Source organism: Episyrphus balteatus, chromosome 2, assembly GCF_945859705.1.
Source record: "Episyrphus balteatus chromosome 2, idEpiBalt1.1, whole genome shotgun sequence".
NCBI lineage: Eukaryota > Metazoa > Arthropoda > Insecta > Diptera > Syrphidae > Episyrphus > Episyrphus balteatus.
Window position 1 is genome coordinate 126147226 of NC_079135.1, and position 17171 is coordinate 126164396.

Here is a 17171-nt window from a genome sequence, read left to right on the forward strand (position 1 = left end):
CTACCGCTATACCGCATACCCTCCGGTGTGGCCAAGCCTAAAGAAATATGAATTTCAAAAATGATTCCTGACATATAATTGTTTCGAGTGGAAATAAAATATTTCCTAATTAATTGTTGAATTTTCGGAATTTGTTCTTTTTTTTTTTAAGTTTGTTTCTGCTGTAAATTTTTATGTTTGACAACTGTATATTTGTATAGTCAGCTGATTTTGGAACATTTAATACGCATTGCTGCCAAGTTTTTACGTTAAGCATTGAGGCGTTTTTTTTTGTCCAGTTAAGACCGGTGGTAATAAAAAATACACCTAATGTCTGAAATAGATATTTTTAATGGAGGCGAGGCCTTATAAGTCAGCTATTACACGAAGCCTCAAGAGGCTTGACTCTTTTTTCGAATTTTCTTTCGATAATCATTCTGTGAGGCGCATACTATTACACGATGCCTCTTGAGTCAAGGACTCATATTTGACATTTGAGAGTCGCGCCTCTTGATGCTTCATGTAATAGCTGACTAAGTACACCCTTTAAATATCTATTGTGAATTTTTTTTGATTTCAAAATGAATTCAAATAAAAAACGTAACGTAACAAAAGTAAATTGTACAAAAATGATTATTGGCAACTCTACAATGAATTCGCCCGCATGAATGAGCGATCCGTCAAATGTTGAAAAATTTTCATTAAAAATACTTCCTTGAATTTTATTATTTTTGATTTAAAATAAAATATTCATCCGATTTTCTATTTTGCAATTGTTTAAAAATATTTTAAAACAAACAATTTGCTTGTATAAAATATTAAAAACCTCTTTCAAATCATAACGAAAACGGTTAAACTTCTAGTAACGAGACGAGAACGAAAAAATATCCAACAACGAGTAGAGAAAAACCAATCTTTCACTCGACACTCATCGACTAGAATCGAGTCAAACAAAATTTTACTATTTACTTTCAATTTTGCACATAAATAAATCAAAATGCAAGTTCATGGTATGTAAACAAAAAAAAAAACAAACAAACAAACAAATAAATTAAAATTCTAAAAATTACAAATTAGGAAAGCAATCAAGAAAACTATTAATTGATGACCACGACGCGGTGTCACATTTTATTTGGTGTATCAGGAAGCGACCTCCTCTCTACAATTACAAACTGCCAGCGGAACAGCGACGACGAGTAGATGTTGCCCGGATATGGCAGGAAGTTGCAGATGAAATTGGTAAGAAGACTGATTTAGTTTTTGTGGCTTCGAGAAATTAGGCCCCTTTAAAATGACAAAATGTTCCAAAAGGAAAAATTAAATAAACCTCAACTTGTTTTGAACTTTTTTGGAAAAATTAAATAAAACCCCAAATTTTTCTTTTTCATAATTAACTTTAGTTTAGGGCTCAATTATACATAGCTATCAGTAAAATCCATCAGTAAAAATTGAGGATCTGATTTCTAAGAGCCCCCGCACACTACAAACATTCTATCGGCCGACAGTTTAGTCAGTCTCTTAATCAGAATGAAAATGTATGAGAGTGCGCATACTACAACGATTAAGTATCGGCCGATCAAAAAGTTTGTTTCATCGAAAAAAAAAGTTTGTTTTGCTACACAAATGCCTTCAAACTAAAATATTTCTTAGCGACCCGACTGTTTAGTCGGCTGCCTGTGCGCACACTAGGAGCCCAACCCGACTAAACTATCGACCGATAGAAAGTTTGTAGTGTGCGGGGGCTCTAAAACCAGCTATCGGAAAAAAATCGGAAAATGAGATATGCATGCCATTTTTTAGAGCCCCCGCACACTAAAAACTTTCTATCGGCCGACAGGTTAGTCGGTCTCTTAGGGCGATTTTGTTCACTATTGATCAACTTAAAGCAAACTCTCAAGTTAACAAACTTGAGAGTTGACTTTAACTCGAGAGTTAAAACAAAAGTTAAGAATCTATTTTGTTCACTATTTTTTTCTTAACTCCCGAGTTTAAAAAACAAAAGTTGGCCAACTTTCAGTTTTGAAAATATCCTTGGGATATTTGTGACAGTAAACAAAAAAACTGTCAGTTTATAATCATATTTTGAATATTTTACGTCAGTTAGAATTTTATAAACGTTTGTGTTGTATTTGGTCTTCAAAATTTCGAATTCTTTTTATTATTAACAACGAATCGATTTTTGTCCGATAGTATGTGCGCCGTTTTTCAAGAATTTCAAATCCAAATCAAACCAATTTTGGCGTACGAATTAATTTCATAAAATTATATTTTTTGTGTGGCTGTTAATAATATACCTAAATGCGGAATAATTGAAGTGTATGGAATTGGATAGAAGTGAATAGTGAAATTATTCAAGCCTTTGCCCCATCGGGAGTGATCTTAAACAGAAACTTAAAAAAATTCAAGAAAAAAACTACAAAATCATATACTTCAAGATCCATAACACCAGAAAAAAATTAGCTTTGTCTTAAACAGAATGATTTAATTCAAAGGTTTTAATAAAAATACATATGTACATAATAAAATATACAATACAATTCCTTCTGTTTTATTTTTTTAATGAATTTGTTCTTTACTCGTTAACAAAGCCAAACAAAATTTTGACAGAAAAAATTTTAAAAAAAATTATTTTGAAGCAAACTCTCAAGTTTGGTTGCCTAACTTCTACTTTTTCGGGAAGTTGAGAAAACTGGAAGTTGATAAACTCTCGAGTTTAAAACCGAAAGTTAAAAACGTCAACTTTCAGTGAACAAAAGCAAATTGGGAAGTTGAAGATAAAAATCCTCAAGTTATGTTCAACTTCGAGTGAACAAAATGGCCCTTAGAGCCCCCGCACACTACATACTTTCTATCGGCCGACTGTTTAGTCGGTCTCTTAATCAGAATGAAAATGTATGAGAGTGCGCACACTACAACGATTAAGTATCGGCCGATCAAAAAGTTTGTTTGATCGAAAAAATAGTTTGTTTTGCTACACAATTGCCTTCAAACTAAAATATTTCCTAGCGACCCGACTTTTTAGTCGGCTGCCTGTGCGCATACTAGGAGCCCAACCCGACTAAACTATCGGCCGATAGAAAGTCTGTAGTGTGCGTGGGCTCTTAGGTCTTTTCAACGCGCGTCTGATTCAATCAAAAATAATTTTCTAAACGGCTCACAGAGATATTCAATGTCAAAAAACGACTTTATATCCAAAACAGCCTATTGAACAACAAATGTTTTTTTTCAAAATGGCCTATACAAAATGTTCTTTCCAATAAGGCCTCTTCAGTATAAAAAATATCAATTTGGCGTATGATAAAATGCCACATTACGATGATGGAGGATTTACAAAAAGTAGTTTTCGTTATTACTTTGTTCAGTCCGTCCATCTGTACACCGTGCTAGGACCTAAACGGTCAAACGATTTTAATTAAATGTTGTGTACTTACTTTAGTAAATAATATTAAGAATCTGTGTTTTTTGTTCTTATCAAAAATTTGGATAATGGAAATGGCGTTGTGGTTTTTTTAAATTCAATTTTATTTATAAAAATGTATTTTTGTTTTTTGTTATAAACTAAAATACTGATATTAATAAAGGTTTATTTACAAAAAAATTAAAAAAAAATCGTGATTTTACCTGCAAAAGAAGATTTTTTTAATAGTTTTACTTCCAAAAGAAGACATAATTCAATTATGCTACCAAAAGCAGATGTCCCGACTTTTTAATAAGGAATTTTCAATATAAAGAGTTAAGATATATTTATTTTGAAAACTTTAATTTTATTAAAATTTCATAAAGAATAAATTTGTAGAAGATTATTTTGCTCTATATCTTCTGTATTACGAAGTAAAGGTCAGATAGCTGGTTTTGGAAATCACCTCCTCAATTCTGTTTTGCTATTTTGAATACTAATTTTTGCAAAATATTGATGAAATAAATAAAAAAAAAATTAATTAAATTAATTAAAATAAGCTTTCAACTTATTTCATCAATGTTTTGCTCAAAATAAAAGTTAAAAGTATTCAAAATAGCTAAACAAAATTTTTACTGATGGATTTTACTGATAGCTATAACAGAGCCCTTAGATAATGAAATATCATACAAAACCAACACAACCATTTTTATGAACGGAACTTTTAAATTTTTTCCTCAGAAATATTTCAAAAAGTTGCGATTTTTTCAACTATTCTGTTAGCTATTTATGATTTTTTTTTTTCCAATGATCCCTGATGGTTATCAGCACGATCCTTACATTGAAAGGCTTTAGTCTGCAGCATAATCTTAACATTGAAAAGCATTAGTAAGTAACAGAATAGCTAAAAAAATACCATTATTTCTTACTAATTAGAGTTGGGCACTTTAGAGCCATTTTCTTCATTACAAGATGAACTCAAATTGAGGATTTTTATTTTAAACTTGTAATTTTTGCTTTTCTTCACTCAAAGTTTACAATTTCAACTTTCGATTCTCAACTCGCGAGTTGATCAACTTCTGATTTTCTCAACTTCCAAAAATAGTCAAAGTTGAGAGAGGAAACTTGAGATTTTGTATCAAAACGTCATTTTTTTACATTTACAGATTTAGTGAAAAAAATGGCTCTAAGAGATTTATCACTAAAATTAAAAGTATCCAAGTGTATTTGCACTTTAATTCAATTCACTGGTTGATATTTTACAATTGCAGACAATTATTGTAATTTACTCGGTTTTTTTTTATATCAATTCAAACGACACACACACTTTTGGACAAAAAAACGTTTGTTACCAAATAAAAAAACTTATATTCTATACAAAATAATGATTTTAAATTATTTTTGAAACAAAAAATTAAAAACTTTACACCAGTACACTTCACCCAATTGTAGGCATTTTTAGCCTGTCAACATTTCAAATGAATATACCTAGCATTTTTACTAGGCTCATCAAGTAGTATGACTATAAAAATTTTATTTGTTATAAAAATTCATAATTTCGACAAGTATGTCGAGCTTTTTGATTCCTGCCGAAAATCTAGAAGAAGGTCGTTTTGCTTTCATCAAATCAGAATCATTATAATCAAAGACTCTACTTGTTTTTGTTCTTTCTCTGAAATTAGACTAGCGGTGCTTGAAAGAAGAAACGCTGAAACTGGCACAAGCGACTTGGTGCACTTTTACATGTAGAGCAGAAAAAACCGATTTCGCTCTGCAAAGAGTTGAATGCAGTTTCATATGCACTTTCGTTTCTTGTTGAAAATATTTATTTAATGTGATTACTTTGTTCAAATTCACTGTAGACTTTGTAATCATACAGGGTGTCCCAAAAGTAATGGATCAAACGAAATATGGTGATAGGCCTCCTTAAGGGCTCTCAGAATTTGGTAACTTGTTCATCCCAAATCCTTACGGTTTTCGATTTAATGCAATTCTTGTGAAATTTCAAAAAATCCCTAGTTGGCAACAGTATTTTGCTTCCTGCGCCCATTATTGATTTTTGTTTTCTAAAATTCTTTTACAAAAACATTGGCAAATAATAAGGAACAATTAATTAATCAAAATAATTTTTATTCCATACGCCATTTCGCTGCAAATTAACTAACAGTTTCAAGTTTGATAAAAAATCAATTTTTAACTTTTATTTGAGAGCAACACGGCGACAAAAATTTCTACGGTGTGAGAATGGTTTATTATTTTAAAAAGTTGCCCTGCTATTGTAGTTTTCAAAAATGTATAAAAGTTTCCAAAGTTGAAGTTAGATCAGAAAATATTACAATTTGAATTCAACAAAACAGGGTTTTTCAGAACAAAAAACAACCAAAAATAAACACATTTCTCGAACTGTTATTTGTTTATTTTTGTTTGAACAAAAGCGTCTATTTTTGTTTGTATTTTTGCTGTGAAAAACCCTGTTTTGTTGAATTCAAATAGTAATATTTTCTGATCTAACTGCAACTTTGGAAACTTTTATACATTTTTGAAAACTACAATAGCAGGGCAACTTTTTAAAATAATAAACCATTCTCACACCGTAGAAATTTTTGTCGCCGTGTTGCTCTCAAATAAAAGTTAAAAATTGATTTTTTATCAAACTTGAAACTGTTAGTTAATTTGCAGCGAAATGGCGTATGGAATAAAAATTATTTTGATTAATTAATTGTTCCTTATTATTTGCCAATGTTTTTGTAAAAGAATTTTAGAAAACAAAAATCAATAATGGGCGCAGGAAGCAAAATACTGTTGCCAACTAGGGATTTTTTGAAATTTCACAAGAATTGCATTAAATCGAAAACCGTAAGGATTTGGGATGAACAAGTTACCAAATTCTGAGAGCCCTTAAGATCCCCTATCAGCATACTTCGTTTGATCCATTACTTATGGGACACCCTGTATATCTGTATTTAAAAATCATAGAGAAAATATTCAATATTTTCAGCTTATATTTTCATTCTTAATAAAACTATTGTTCAATCAAGTTCTTCCAAATCAAGCTAAGTTTTATTTCTAGAACCTTTTGGACTTCCGATTAAATAATCTTTTAACATTTCTAAACCCCTAAAGGATGCTGTGTCGGTGACAAATTTCCTATACAGATAGTACTTCGTTTCAGCCAAAGCTGCTAAAATTTTTAAGAGTATTTATAAAAAAACTTAGAAAATTTATTTGAAAAATTGTTAAATTCGTTTTTCAAATGTCCCGTTTTCGAAAATTTGATTTATCAAAAAAAAAATTTTATTTGTTAATTATGAAAAATGAAATAAGGCAACAAAATGTTTTTAAAATAAAATTAAAATAAGCCTCAAAATTAGTGTTGCGGTCATATTACATGGGGGCCTTGTTTCATAATATGAAATTGTGCCCCAAAAACAAAATTAGAAACAACTCCCCAAAATTTGAGAAATTTCATTGTTACTCTTTTTTTTTGTATTTTCTTGGGGCCTTATTTCCTGGAACCTAATTTCGCGCAGCAAGTTTTTGTATTTGTTAAGCAAATTCCTCTTTGATTGTATTCTATTTTGATTAGGAAATGTATCGGCTGCCGATTGCCGAAAAAAATGGAAAAACCTTCGCGACACATACCACCAATATCGTTTGCGAAAAATGAAATACAAGGAATGCCTTGAAAAGTGGCGATATACCAAAGACTTGGAATTCCTCACAAACATCTATCAGCCAAAGTTAAAATCTGAAAGAGCTGAATTTTTAAAAACTTCTTTTAGCAACACTTCGAGTTCCATTCAAGAAGTCAAGACCTCAGATATCTCTTCTTTGATTGAACTCGATGAAGAAGATAACACCCAGGATAATGAATCTTTCTCCAAGGACATTATAATGCATCAGAATGAGAGTGCTGCAAGTGTCGATTTCGATGACGAAAACATTGAACATATCGAATTAAATGAGATGCCATTTAGTCGAACGACAAGAAGTAGTGTGAAAACTGTTGATGCAGTAGAAGACACTTATGAAGAAGTTTTTCTATACGATGATACTAATGTTGTTGATAATGTTGATGATTTGATAATTGAGAGTAAAGATGATATTGTGAAAAAATCAACATCTCCCAATAAATCAATGGGTGTCTTATTTGAATCACCAATTGCATCACAGAGTCAGAACACAACAACTCCGAGTGATATATTGACAATTGGAAATAAAAAGGATGAATTGGATTTGTTCTTTCAGTTTTTAAAAACTAAAATTCAAAATTTGCCCAGTGTGGATATAACTGCAATTCAAATTGAATTTTTGAATGCTGTGTTAAGGAGAGAAGCTGCTCATTTAGAAAAGACAAGCAATACAAATACTTTATAAATATATTACCTTTTAAGTTAGAGCTCTTAATCTTAATTAGTTTTAAAAGTTTCTCTTCATTTGTATGATTAATCGTAGTCTTATAATAAATTTAATGAAAATTTCATTTTATCTTAAAGTTAGCGGTCCCAATTATAATGTCAGGATATTTATCCAAACAATTATTTTATCATGTTGATTTAATTAAACACAACAATATTGTTTGAAATTCTATATCAGAATAAATATATTTTTTAATATTTTATAAACATTATTTTCAAAAACTATTTCTATTTAAGTTTGATAAAGTATATTCTAAATATATAATACAGTAAATAACTAATCAAATATATACATAATGGCTATGGCTATTACAGTTCGGCCATCCTGATTTTACAATCGACCTCGATTGTACTTAAATAAAAAATAAAATAATATAATAACAAAAAAAAAATACGATAATTAAAGAACCAAACCATTTTTTCAACTTCTTCGAGTTCTTTAACTAATTTTTTTTTTTCGATTTCATCGATTTCTTCGACTTATTCAGCTTCTTTGACTTCTTTGATTTCTTCGAATTCTCCGAATTTTTCGACTTCTTCGATTTATCCGAATTCTTCGACTTAGTCAGCTTCTCTGAGTTCTTCTACTTCTCTGATTTCTTCGACTTCTTCGACTTCTTTGACTTCTTTAACTTCTTTAACTTCTTTGACTTCTTTGACTTCTTTGACTTCTTTGACTTCTTTGACTTCTTTGACTTCTTGACTTCTTTGACTTCTTTGACTTCGTTGACTTCTTTGACTTCGTTGACTTCTTTGAATATAGGGCATTGTTTTTGTCTTTTAAATTCGTATCCCACTTCTGAGATTATAATGTCAGGATATTTATCCAAACAATTATTTTATCATGTTGATTTAATTAAACACAACAATATTGTTTGAAATTCTATATCAGAATAAATATATTTTTTAATATTTTATAAACATTATTTTCAAAAACTATTTCTATTTAAGTTTGATAAAGTATATTCTAAATATATAATACAGTAAATAACTAATCAAATATATACATAATGGCTATGGCTATTACACAATTATGTTTATATAAGATTTGTTTGATGATTCATACTCTAACTGCAGCATACTAAAGAATTTCAGTGCATTTTGAAAAAAACTGTAGAAGGGTTGGTGATGAATGACAAAAACCCATAATCCCAAAGAGAAAATCCCAAAAGCCAAAATCCCCAAGACAAACCTTGGTATAGACAAAATCTCCAGGAAAAAATCACAAAAAAAAAAAATCTCCGAGCGAAAATCCCCAAATTTCAGATGCGCGCGCGATTTGATTGTTTGATACACAACTTGCGCATCTTCATTTTGGAATGATATTTAATTGTAAGCTGTGATAACTTGCCTCAAAAGATTATGCTTAGTTCAACTCGCTGTACCCTTCCAGTATACACTCCCCTTCAACTGAATAAGCACACAAATTTTTAAAGGTATTTTGTCCATTTTTTCCTAAGATTGATCTTTCATGTAACATTTGATGATGTTTACAGTTAGCTTACGATGTTGAGAAACCAAATCAGAAAGAATAACACTGTGCAAGTCGAAATTCTTGACAGGCGCGCGAATAACTGTTTCGCCCTATTTCGGACCCGAGAAATCCATTGGCATCATTAGTTTTTCGATTTATCGGTACGACTTCGAACAAAATTTTTTTTGAAAGATTTTCAATTATTTTGAGAATTTTCCACTTTTTTTAGTCATTTTTCATCCAAAAACAATATTGATATTGTTAATAATTCTGCTCAAACGTTATTTGCTACCATTAGAAAGACATTATAAACAATTTTGAACAATTTATTTGAAAATTTAGTGATTTTTTTTTTTTAAATTTAAAAAAATCGAAATTTTTTACATTGTTAATCGTTTTTTCGCTATTTTTGTTCTCTTTTGCACAAATACATTGCATGTTTTCCATTAAAAATTAATTTAACTGTTAATTTAGTGTTGGTTAAACTTCGACAGTCTATCTATAGCATCGATAACAAAAAAATATCGAGTATATCGATACTTCACAAAACTATCGATAGTTTCAATACTTAAAAATTATTTTACCACAAGGCTACCGATATTATCGATAGCTTTGAAATTAATTAAACACAATTTGAACTACAAGTTAAGTTTTCGTTTGACATTGGATATAAACAACGAATTAACATAGTGTTTGGTAGATATCGATAGTTTCCATTATCGATTGTGTCGATAGTTTTGAGAAAAAACTTTCGATAATATCGGTAATCTTGTGGTAAAATAATTTGGAAGTATTGAAACTATCGATAGTTTTGTGAAGTATCGATATACTCGATATTTTTTTTGTTATCGATGCTATCGATAGACTGTCGAAGTTTAACCAACACTAAATTAACAGTTAAATTAATTTTAAATGTAAAACATGCAATGTATTTGTGCAAAAGAGAACAAAAACAGCGAAAAAACGATTAACAATGTAAAAAATTTCGATTTTTTTTAATTTTTTCAAAAAAAATCACTAAATTTTCAAACAAATTTATTGTTCAAAATTGTTTATAATGTCTTTCTACTGGTAGCAAATAACGTTTGAGCAGAATTATTAACAATATAAATATTGTTTTTGGATGAAAAATGACTAAAAAAAAAGTGGAAAATTCTCAAAATAATTGAAAATCTTTAAAAAAAAATTTTGTTCGAAGTCGTACCGATAAATCGAAAAACTAATGACGCCAATCGATTTCTCGGGTCCGAAATAGGGCGAAACAGTTAATCGCGCACCTGTCTCAAAAAAATTTTTCAAAAAACTTGCACAGTGTAATTATCAAAGTACCGCTATTTTTTTTCGTGTTCTCTTACAAAGCGTCCCATATGGAAAAATGCAGTTTTTTTGTTGCGTCAACTGAATAGACACACGGTCTTTCAAGGTCAATATCTTCGTTGTTTATCAGAGTTTTGAGGTGTTTGGCATACCAAATCAAAGGTTGAAATGTTCTCAGTGAGATTTTGTCATTTAATTAAAATTTAAAAAAAAAGTAGTAGATTAAAAGCTTTGAATACTGTCGACAGAGCTTAAATTAATTTGTTAACGGAACAAGTACTGACCGGGTCTGCTATAGCTACCAAAATTGATCGGAGTTTTAGTGTGTTGCCTATTCGTACCTCAAAAATAAAAGTTCGTACAGGAAAAATATGAATTAAGGTAAAAAACGGCAAAAATAGCAAATAATCGACGAGAAATTTTGAGATCTGCCTCCAATTCATTTGACTCTGGGGCAAAAATCAAACAAAAAGCTGGTGTTTCTGCAAGTGTTTCAACACTCCGCAGAGTAATTAACAGCACGGATCATTTTAACCCATTAAAAGTCCAAAAGAAACCAACTTTAAACAAGCAACAAAAAGGTATTCGTTTAGAATTTTCTAGACTCCATATGAGCTGGAAAAATGAGTGACGCAAAGTGGTTTTTCTCATTTGAAAAAGTTCAATTTTGATGGATTCATAATTGAAGTCATCGGGGCCATCAAAATTGACCTTTTTCAAATGAAAAAAACCACTTTGCGTCACTCATTTTTCCAGCTCTATGGAGTCTAGAAAATTCTAAACGAATACCTTTTTGTTGCTTGTTTAAAGTTGGTTTCTTTTGGACTTTTAATGGGTTAAAATGATCCGTGCTGTTAATTACTCTGCGGAGTGTTGAAACACTTGCAGAAACACCAGCTTTTTGTTTGATTTTTGCCCCAGAGTCAAATGAATTGGAGGCAGATCTCAAAATTTCTCGTCGATTATTTGCTATTTTTGCCGTTTTTTACCTTAATTCATATTTTTCCTGTACGAACTTTTATTTTTGAGGTACGAATAGGCAACACACTAAAACTCCGATCAATTTTGGTAGCTATAGCAGACCCGGTCAGTACTTGTTCCGTTAACAAATTAATTTAAGCTCTGTCGACAGTATTCAAAGCTTTTAATCTAATACTTTTTTTTAAATTTTAATTAAATGACAAAATCTCACTGAGAACATTGCAACCTTTGATTTGGTATGCCAAACACCTCAAAACTCTGATAAACAACGAAGATATTGACCTTGAAAGACCGTGTGTCTATTCAGTTGACGCAAAAAAAAACTGCATTTTTCCATATGGGACGCTTTGTAAGAGAACACGAAAAAAAATAGCGGTACTTTGAGAATTATTCTTTCTGATTTGGTTTCTCAACATCGTAAGCTAACTGTAAACATCATCAAATGTTACATGAAAGATCAATCTTAGGAAAAAATGGACAAAATACCTTTAAAATTTTGTGTGCTTATTCAGTTGAAGGGGAGTGTATTAGAATTATTGTTAAGGCACACGAATGGTAGGTCAAACAACGAAGGTTCAAGTCACGGTTGTGTACATAATTTATTTTTTCTATAAATAGTCGTCTTTAGTTCTGATTTTACTTTGACTTACCGTGTTTTTTTTTATCATTCTATTACGTTTTTGTTTTTGCTAGTTGGAGATTTTTGGGGATTTGGAGAAAATGGGAGAAAAAATTATTTATTTGAGATTTTGTCCATTGGATGCCTTTCCCCATGGAGATTTAGTCCATGGGGTCAAAAATTTTCTGGAGATTTTATCCGATTGAGATTTTTTTTTGGAGATAGTGTAGTTTTCCCGAAAAATACTTATAAAATTCGGTCATATCCACTTCACAGAAATTTTGAACTTACTTCGGAGTCAAACTAGAAATCGCATTCCTCCATTTCCATATCATTCGCTATTATTCTATTTTAATGGAAAAAATCAAAGAAAATGAAGGGCACTTGCCTTTCAAAGGCATAATTCTGCAAACTTTTTCGTATTCAGTTTAGACTTTTTTCCGCGCAGTATTTTGATACGACGATGAAGATTTACCTAAATTTGACATATTGCACGTAGGAAAACGAGTCAAATCCTTGTTACTCTTCTGGTGTCCCAAAAAGCTGAGTTGCTTTTGACTTCAAACCTATTACTGCGCCACCTCCTCTTTAGGTGCAAAGTCTTAAAGATCCTCTCTGCCGGATTAAATGAACGTCTAAAGCCCCTTGTAAAAAATTTGATCAGTAGCAGATAGGGTTTTTGACCAGGAATATCCACCATCGACCAAATATTCAAATTACGGCAGACCCAGATATATCAAATCAGAAGACAGAACCTGTTTATGAATTTGCTGCGCTGAGATTTAATTAAGAACTAGCTTACCCGTGCGAGACTTCTCGCATGCTTAAATAAAAAGAAAGTATAGGTAGGTAGGTACAAAGGTAAATGCAGAGTGTGTTTTTTAAAAAGTCGAGAATTACTAAAAAACTCGTGTTTATCCCATTTAAAATACATTGGATTAGCCACAGTTTAAGTTAAACAGCTATGAATATGGCACATTAAATTTAGCAATTCTACACTGAACCAAATCCTTACGTAAATACAACGAAAAAATTCGTTGAGCCAACGAAAATTTAATTAATTTTCAGCCGATGAAAAATTTAATTGGCTCAACGAAATGGCTTTCATACGTTAATGAAGAAAACTGTAGTATTTTAATGAAATTTTTCATAAAAATTTTTGATCGAGAGTTAATGCATTTTTACATCACTTTACGAAATTTTTCATCGATTAACGTAAAATTTAATTAACCACGGTGATATTTTTTTCGTTAGTCAATGTATTTTTTGATTAATTTATGAAAGAACTTTCGTTAGCTAACGAATTTTTTCGTAAATTTAATGAACATTTTTATTAAATTACGAAAAAATATTTGTTTGCTAACGAAACTTTTCGTTGTATTAATTGTATTTTTTTATTGGCCTTGTTAAATTATTAATTTAATATAGTCCAAACCAAAAATTGGCGTTTCGACCCGGTGGAGCTCACTTAAGTCAACTGATGAGTCCGACTTATCGTGAGACACCTTGTCAATACGCAAATATTTTTTATATTCAGCTCAGCTTACATAGATTTTTAAACAAAAACCTAATGTGAACTATATAAAGCAAGATTCAATTTTTCATCATTAAAACAGAAATGCACCCAAGTCTACGTTTTTTTTTTGTAAGGCAACGATTTTTTTCGTTAACTGATGTATTTTTTCATAAGCCAATGTAATATTTCATTAGTATATGAAGAATTTTCATAAGATTATGAAGATTTTCGTTAGTTAATGTTGAATTTCATAAGTTAATGAATTTTTTCGTTACTTAATTAAAACTTTAATAAAGTAAGGAAAAAATTCTTATTTTTATTCTTTAAAATGAGTATGAAATTTTTCGTTAATTGATGAATCTTTTCATTGAATTGGATTTTTTGGCACTAAAAAGGGAGAAAAAGTGTATGAAACGTTTTCATTAATTGATGAAGGTTTTCATATTACGAAAAATTACATATTTTCGTTGAGCCAACGAAAGTTTCGTTGGGCCAACGAAAATGTAGTGTATGAAACGATTTTCGTAATTTTACGAAATTTATTATTTTCAGTGTAGGTTCCCTAAGTTGTACATACATTTTATAATTAACTCTATTTCAAACAGGTTGCCGCAACTAATATCTCAAACTTGGTCAATTTGAAGAACTTGAACCGATGTTGAATCATGCATTCACCACCTTAAATCGTCAATAAAAAAATTGTTGAACGTAAGGTTTCTGTCTGATTCTTACATCCGACAATTTTTCCTTTGACGATTTTTCTTTGCTGTTGTATTGGGCTTTTCCAAAAATTATCTTAGACCCATTTAATTCACACTCCATTAAATTTTATATCGCTATTCAAAAGTGGAAATTTTAAAATTCGTATCTACCTACGTGATTTAATTGTTTTTCATTTTTAATAGCCACTTATCATATTTTAGCCTAGGAAGTACCTTAACGGACCTAACACCCCTATTACGATTGTCAACTATCAATTGATAGTTGATAAATACTGAAATTTGATGTTTTAAAATCGAAATGGGGGAAAACTGGTCATTTTTTTAATGGATCTTTTCAGTTACATTTCACGGTTAGCATCATTCTTCGTTTTCAAATTTTTTTCAAAGCAAATAAGAGATCGAATTTTTTTTTAACAACTATAAATTCTTTGCTTCCGGCTACAAAGAGGTTAAGTCACAAAATTGCACTTTCGGGTTTTGATGAAAAGAGAATCAAAAACATAAATTAAGAGTAACTCTTTCTTATAAAAATAAGAGGATCAATGCTCAAAAATTCATCGATTTTCAACTTCAATCGGATTTTCTGGTAAACTATCATTTATGTAAGTCCTTTTTACCCAGGGGCAAAGAATTGATAGTTGACAATCGTAATAGGGGTGCAACACTTACGCCCCTATAGCACGCAAAGAGCAAATGAAGGGTGAAGGGGAAAAACGGCACATGTCCACTTTTTGTCAAAAATAAACGAATGATGAGGTCTTTGTAGTATTTACTGACCACTATCTGATGGCATCCTTACTTTTATAAAACAAATTTAAGCCTTGCTGAAAAAATAAATAAATTGTGTGCTTTAAGTACTAAGTTGTATGGAGAACAAAATTTAAAAATGCATTTTTCTCGAAATGAGTTGGAATGGACTTGTGCTGTTTTTCCCCTGGAGCCTTCAAATATTACGGCCTTTTTCTTATGTACATTATGTATATACTATATATGTACATACATAGGTAAAAACGCCATTAAACGTTTGTTATTGTTTTGTTTCTGGCGGTGTTTTTTTTTCATAAAGGGAAATTCCAAAAACTATCTTTGTCTTTTCCTTTTCTAATTTGACATATCTCGGCAGGGAAAATGTAAACAAAAAACATATTGTCACACACACTTACAACAAACACTGTGTGTTCGAAATCATTTAACCACAAAAACTTTTATATTTCGCGATTGTTTTCAAATTTAAAGTTTTTATTTCCGATTAATTAAAAAAAATTAATTAATTTTACATATTTATTTTGGAAAACACGAACTAAATTCACAAAACTCTATCACAATTCGCGCCTCCTTTTGTTTGTTTATGTCTTCACCATCCCAGCTATAGCTGTACATTTTTTTTTCTGTTTTCTTTTGACTATTTTCTTATACTGACAATCGTTGGAAGTTCCCCACTGAACTTATTCCAAAGATCCTGTCAAAAGCGATGAACACTTCCACTTTCCAATCATTTTGGAAACATCTTATGTAGAAGTGTTCAATGATCTGAAAGAATAATTAAAATAAAGGTAGGACCGCACTTGATGTTGAAGGAACTACGCTAAGTACACCAAAGTAAAAAATAAGCAAAATATTTTGTATCTTTCATTGGTTATCGGAACTACACTATGTGGAATATAATTATTCCTATCAAAATATCGTATTATGTGATAAATGAATAAAATAAATCAATTATTTGTATTTGACGAATTCGACGGAAGAAATAGCCCAACTTTCTACTTTTTCATCTGTCGTATCCTTTGACATTGGTTGTCAACAATAGATCAGTTCGATTTTCTGTTTCGGAGTGCACACCGGGGAATTTCAGAACTAAGAACTGTGTTCTTTTCTTTTCTGATTTTATGAATTGTGAACTTTAGTTGTTTATTTGTGAAGAAAATGTAATAAAAGTAACATTTAATGATATATCTAATAAATTATATCAATTAAATACTAAAATTCTGTTGTAGAGTTCAATTTTACTATGCCAAAGTCATATCTACAAATGATAATCTGTTATTAAAAATTGTTTTTAACTGAAGAGCAAGTACATACATAAAGTCTAGTAGCGTATTTTATTTTATTAAAAAAAAAGAACAACGATAATAGTTAACAATTTCTTGCATCAGAACTTCCTTAGTGCACATTCATCGAGAAAATATCGAACACACCTTGGAATTTAAAGTGAGCTGTCAAAAAGCAATCCGTCATGCAACGTTTTCTTTGGGTCACCCCTTTCTGTCCCATCCTTCAATTTCAACGGATTAATTGACACAACGGGTGGAACGGATTCTATGGGTGGGGGCCTTTAATTTCAAATTAATCTTTCGATCCATTTTACCTCGATGAGGATTAGCAATTTACCATTAACCATTTGACATTCAAAATGAAATAGTTTACGAAAATATCTCATTTGGATTTTAGTGAAAACATGATATAAGGCACTTAAATACAAAATAAAACTTTTGAGTGATCTTTTTTTTACGGAGGTTGACTACCCAGAACCTCAAAAGTTGGCATTTTCAATTTGTGTGCCAAAAATGAAATAAAAATGTATAACTAATGTTACATGTAACAGGGCTGTTTAGGTACTGCCAAAAACAGAAATAATTCTCCTTTTTTCAACTTTTTTAACCCAATTCCTGTTTGATTAGACTGAAACTGTGTAGTTTTTTTTTTTACAAAAAAGAGAGCCCCTCTTCTTGCAAATTTCTGCCCAAAAAT

The 17171-nt window shown here is 30.6% G+C and overlaps 1 protein-coding gene across 1 annotated transcript; it reads left to right on the plus strand.

Moving 5' to 3' along the window:
• Positions 1–651: 651 nt before the first annotated feature.
• LOC129911390 (uncharacterized) lies at positions 652–7875 on the plus strand. Its single transcript, XM_055989192.1, has 3 exons — positions 652–989; positions 1057–1218; positions 6963–7875. The coding sequence occupies exons 1-3, from the start codon at positions 977–979 to the stop codon at positions 7751–7753; spliced, it is 966 nt and encodes a 321-aa protein (XP_055845167.1). The 5' UTR covers positions 652–976; the 3' UTR covers positions 7754–7875.
• Positions 7876–17171: the final 9296 nt, after the last annotated feature.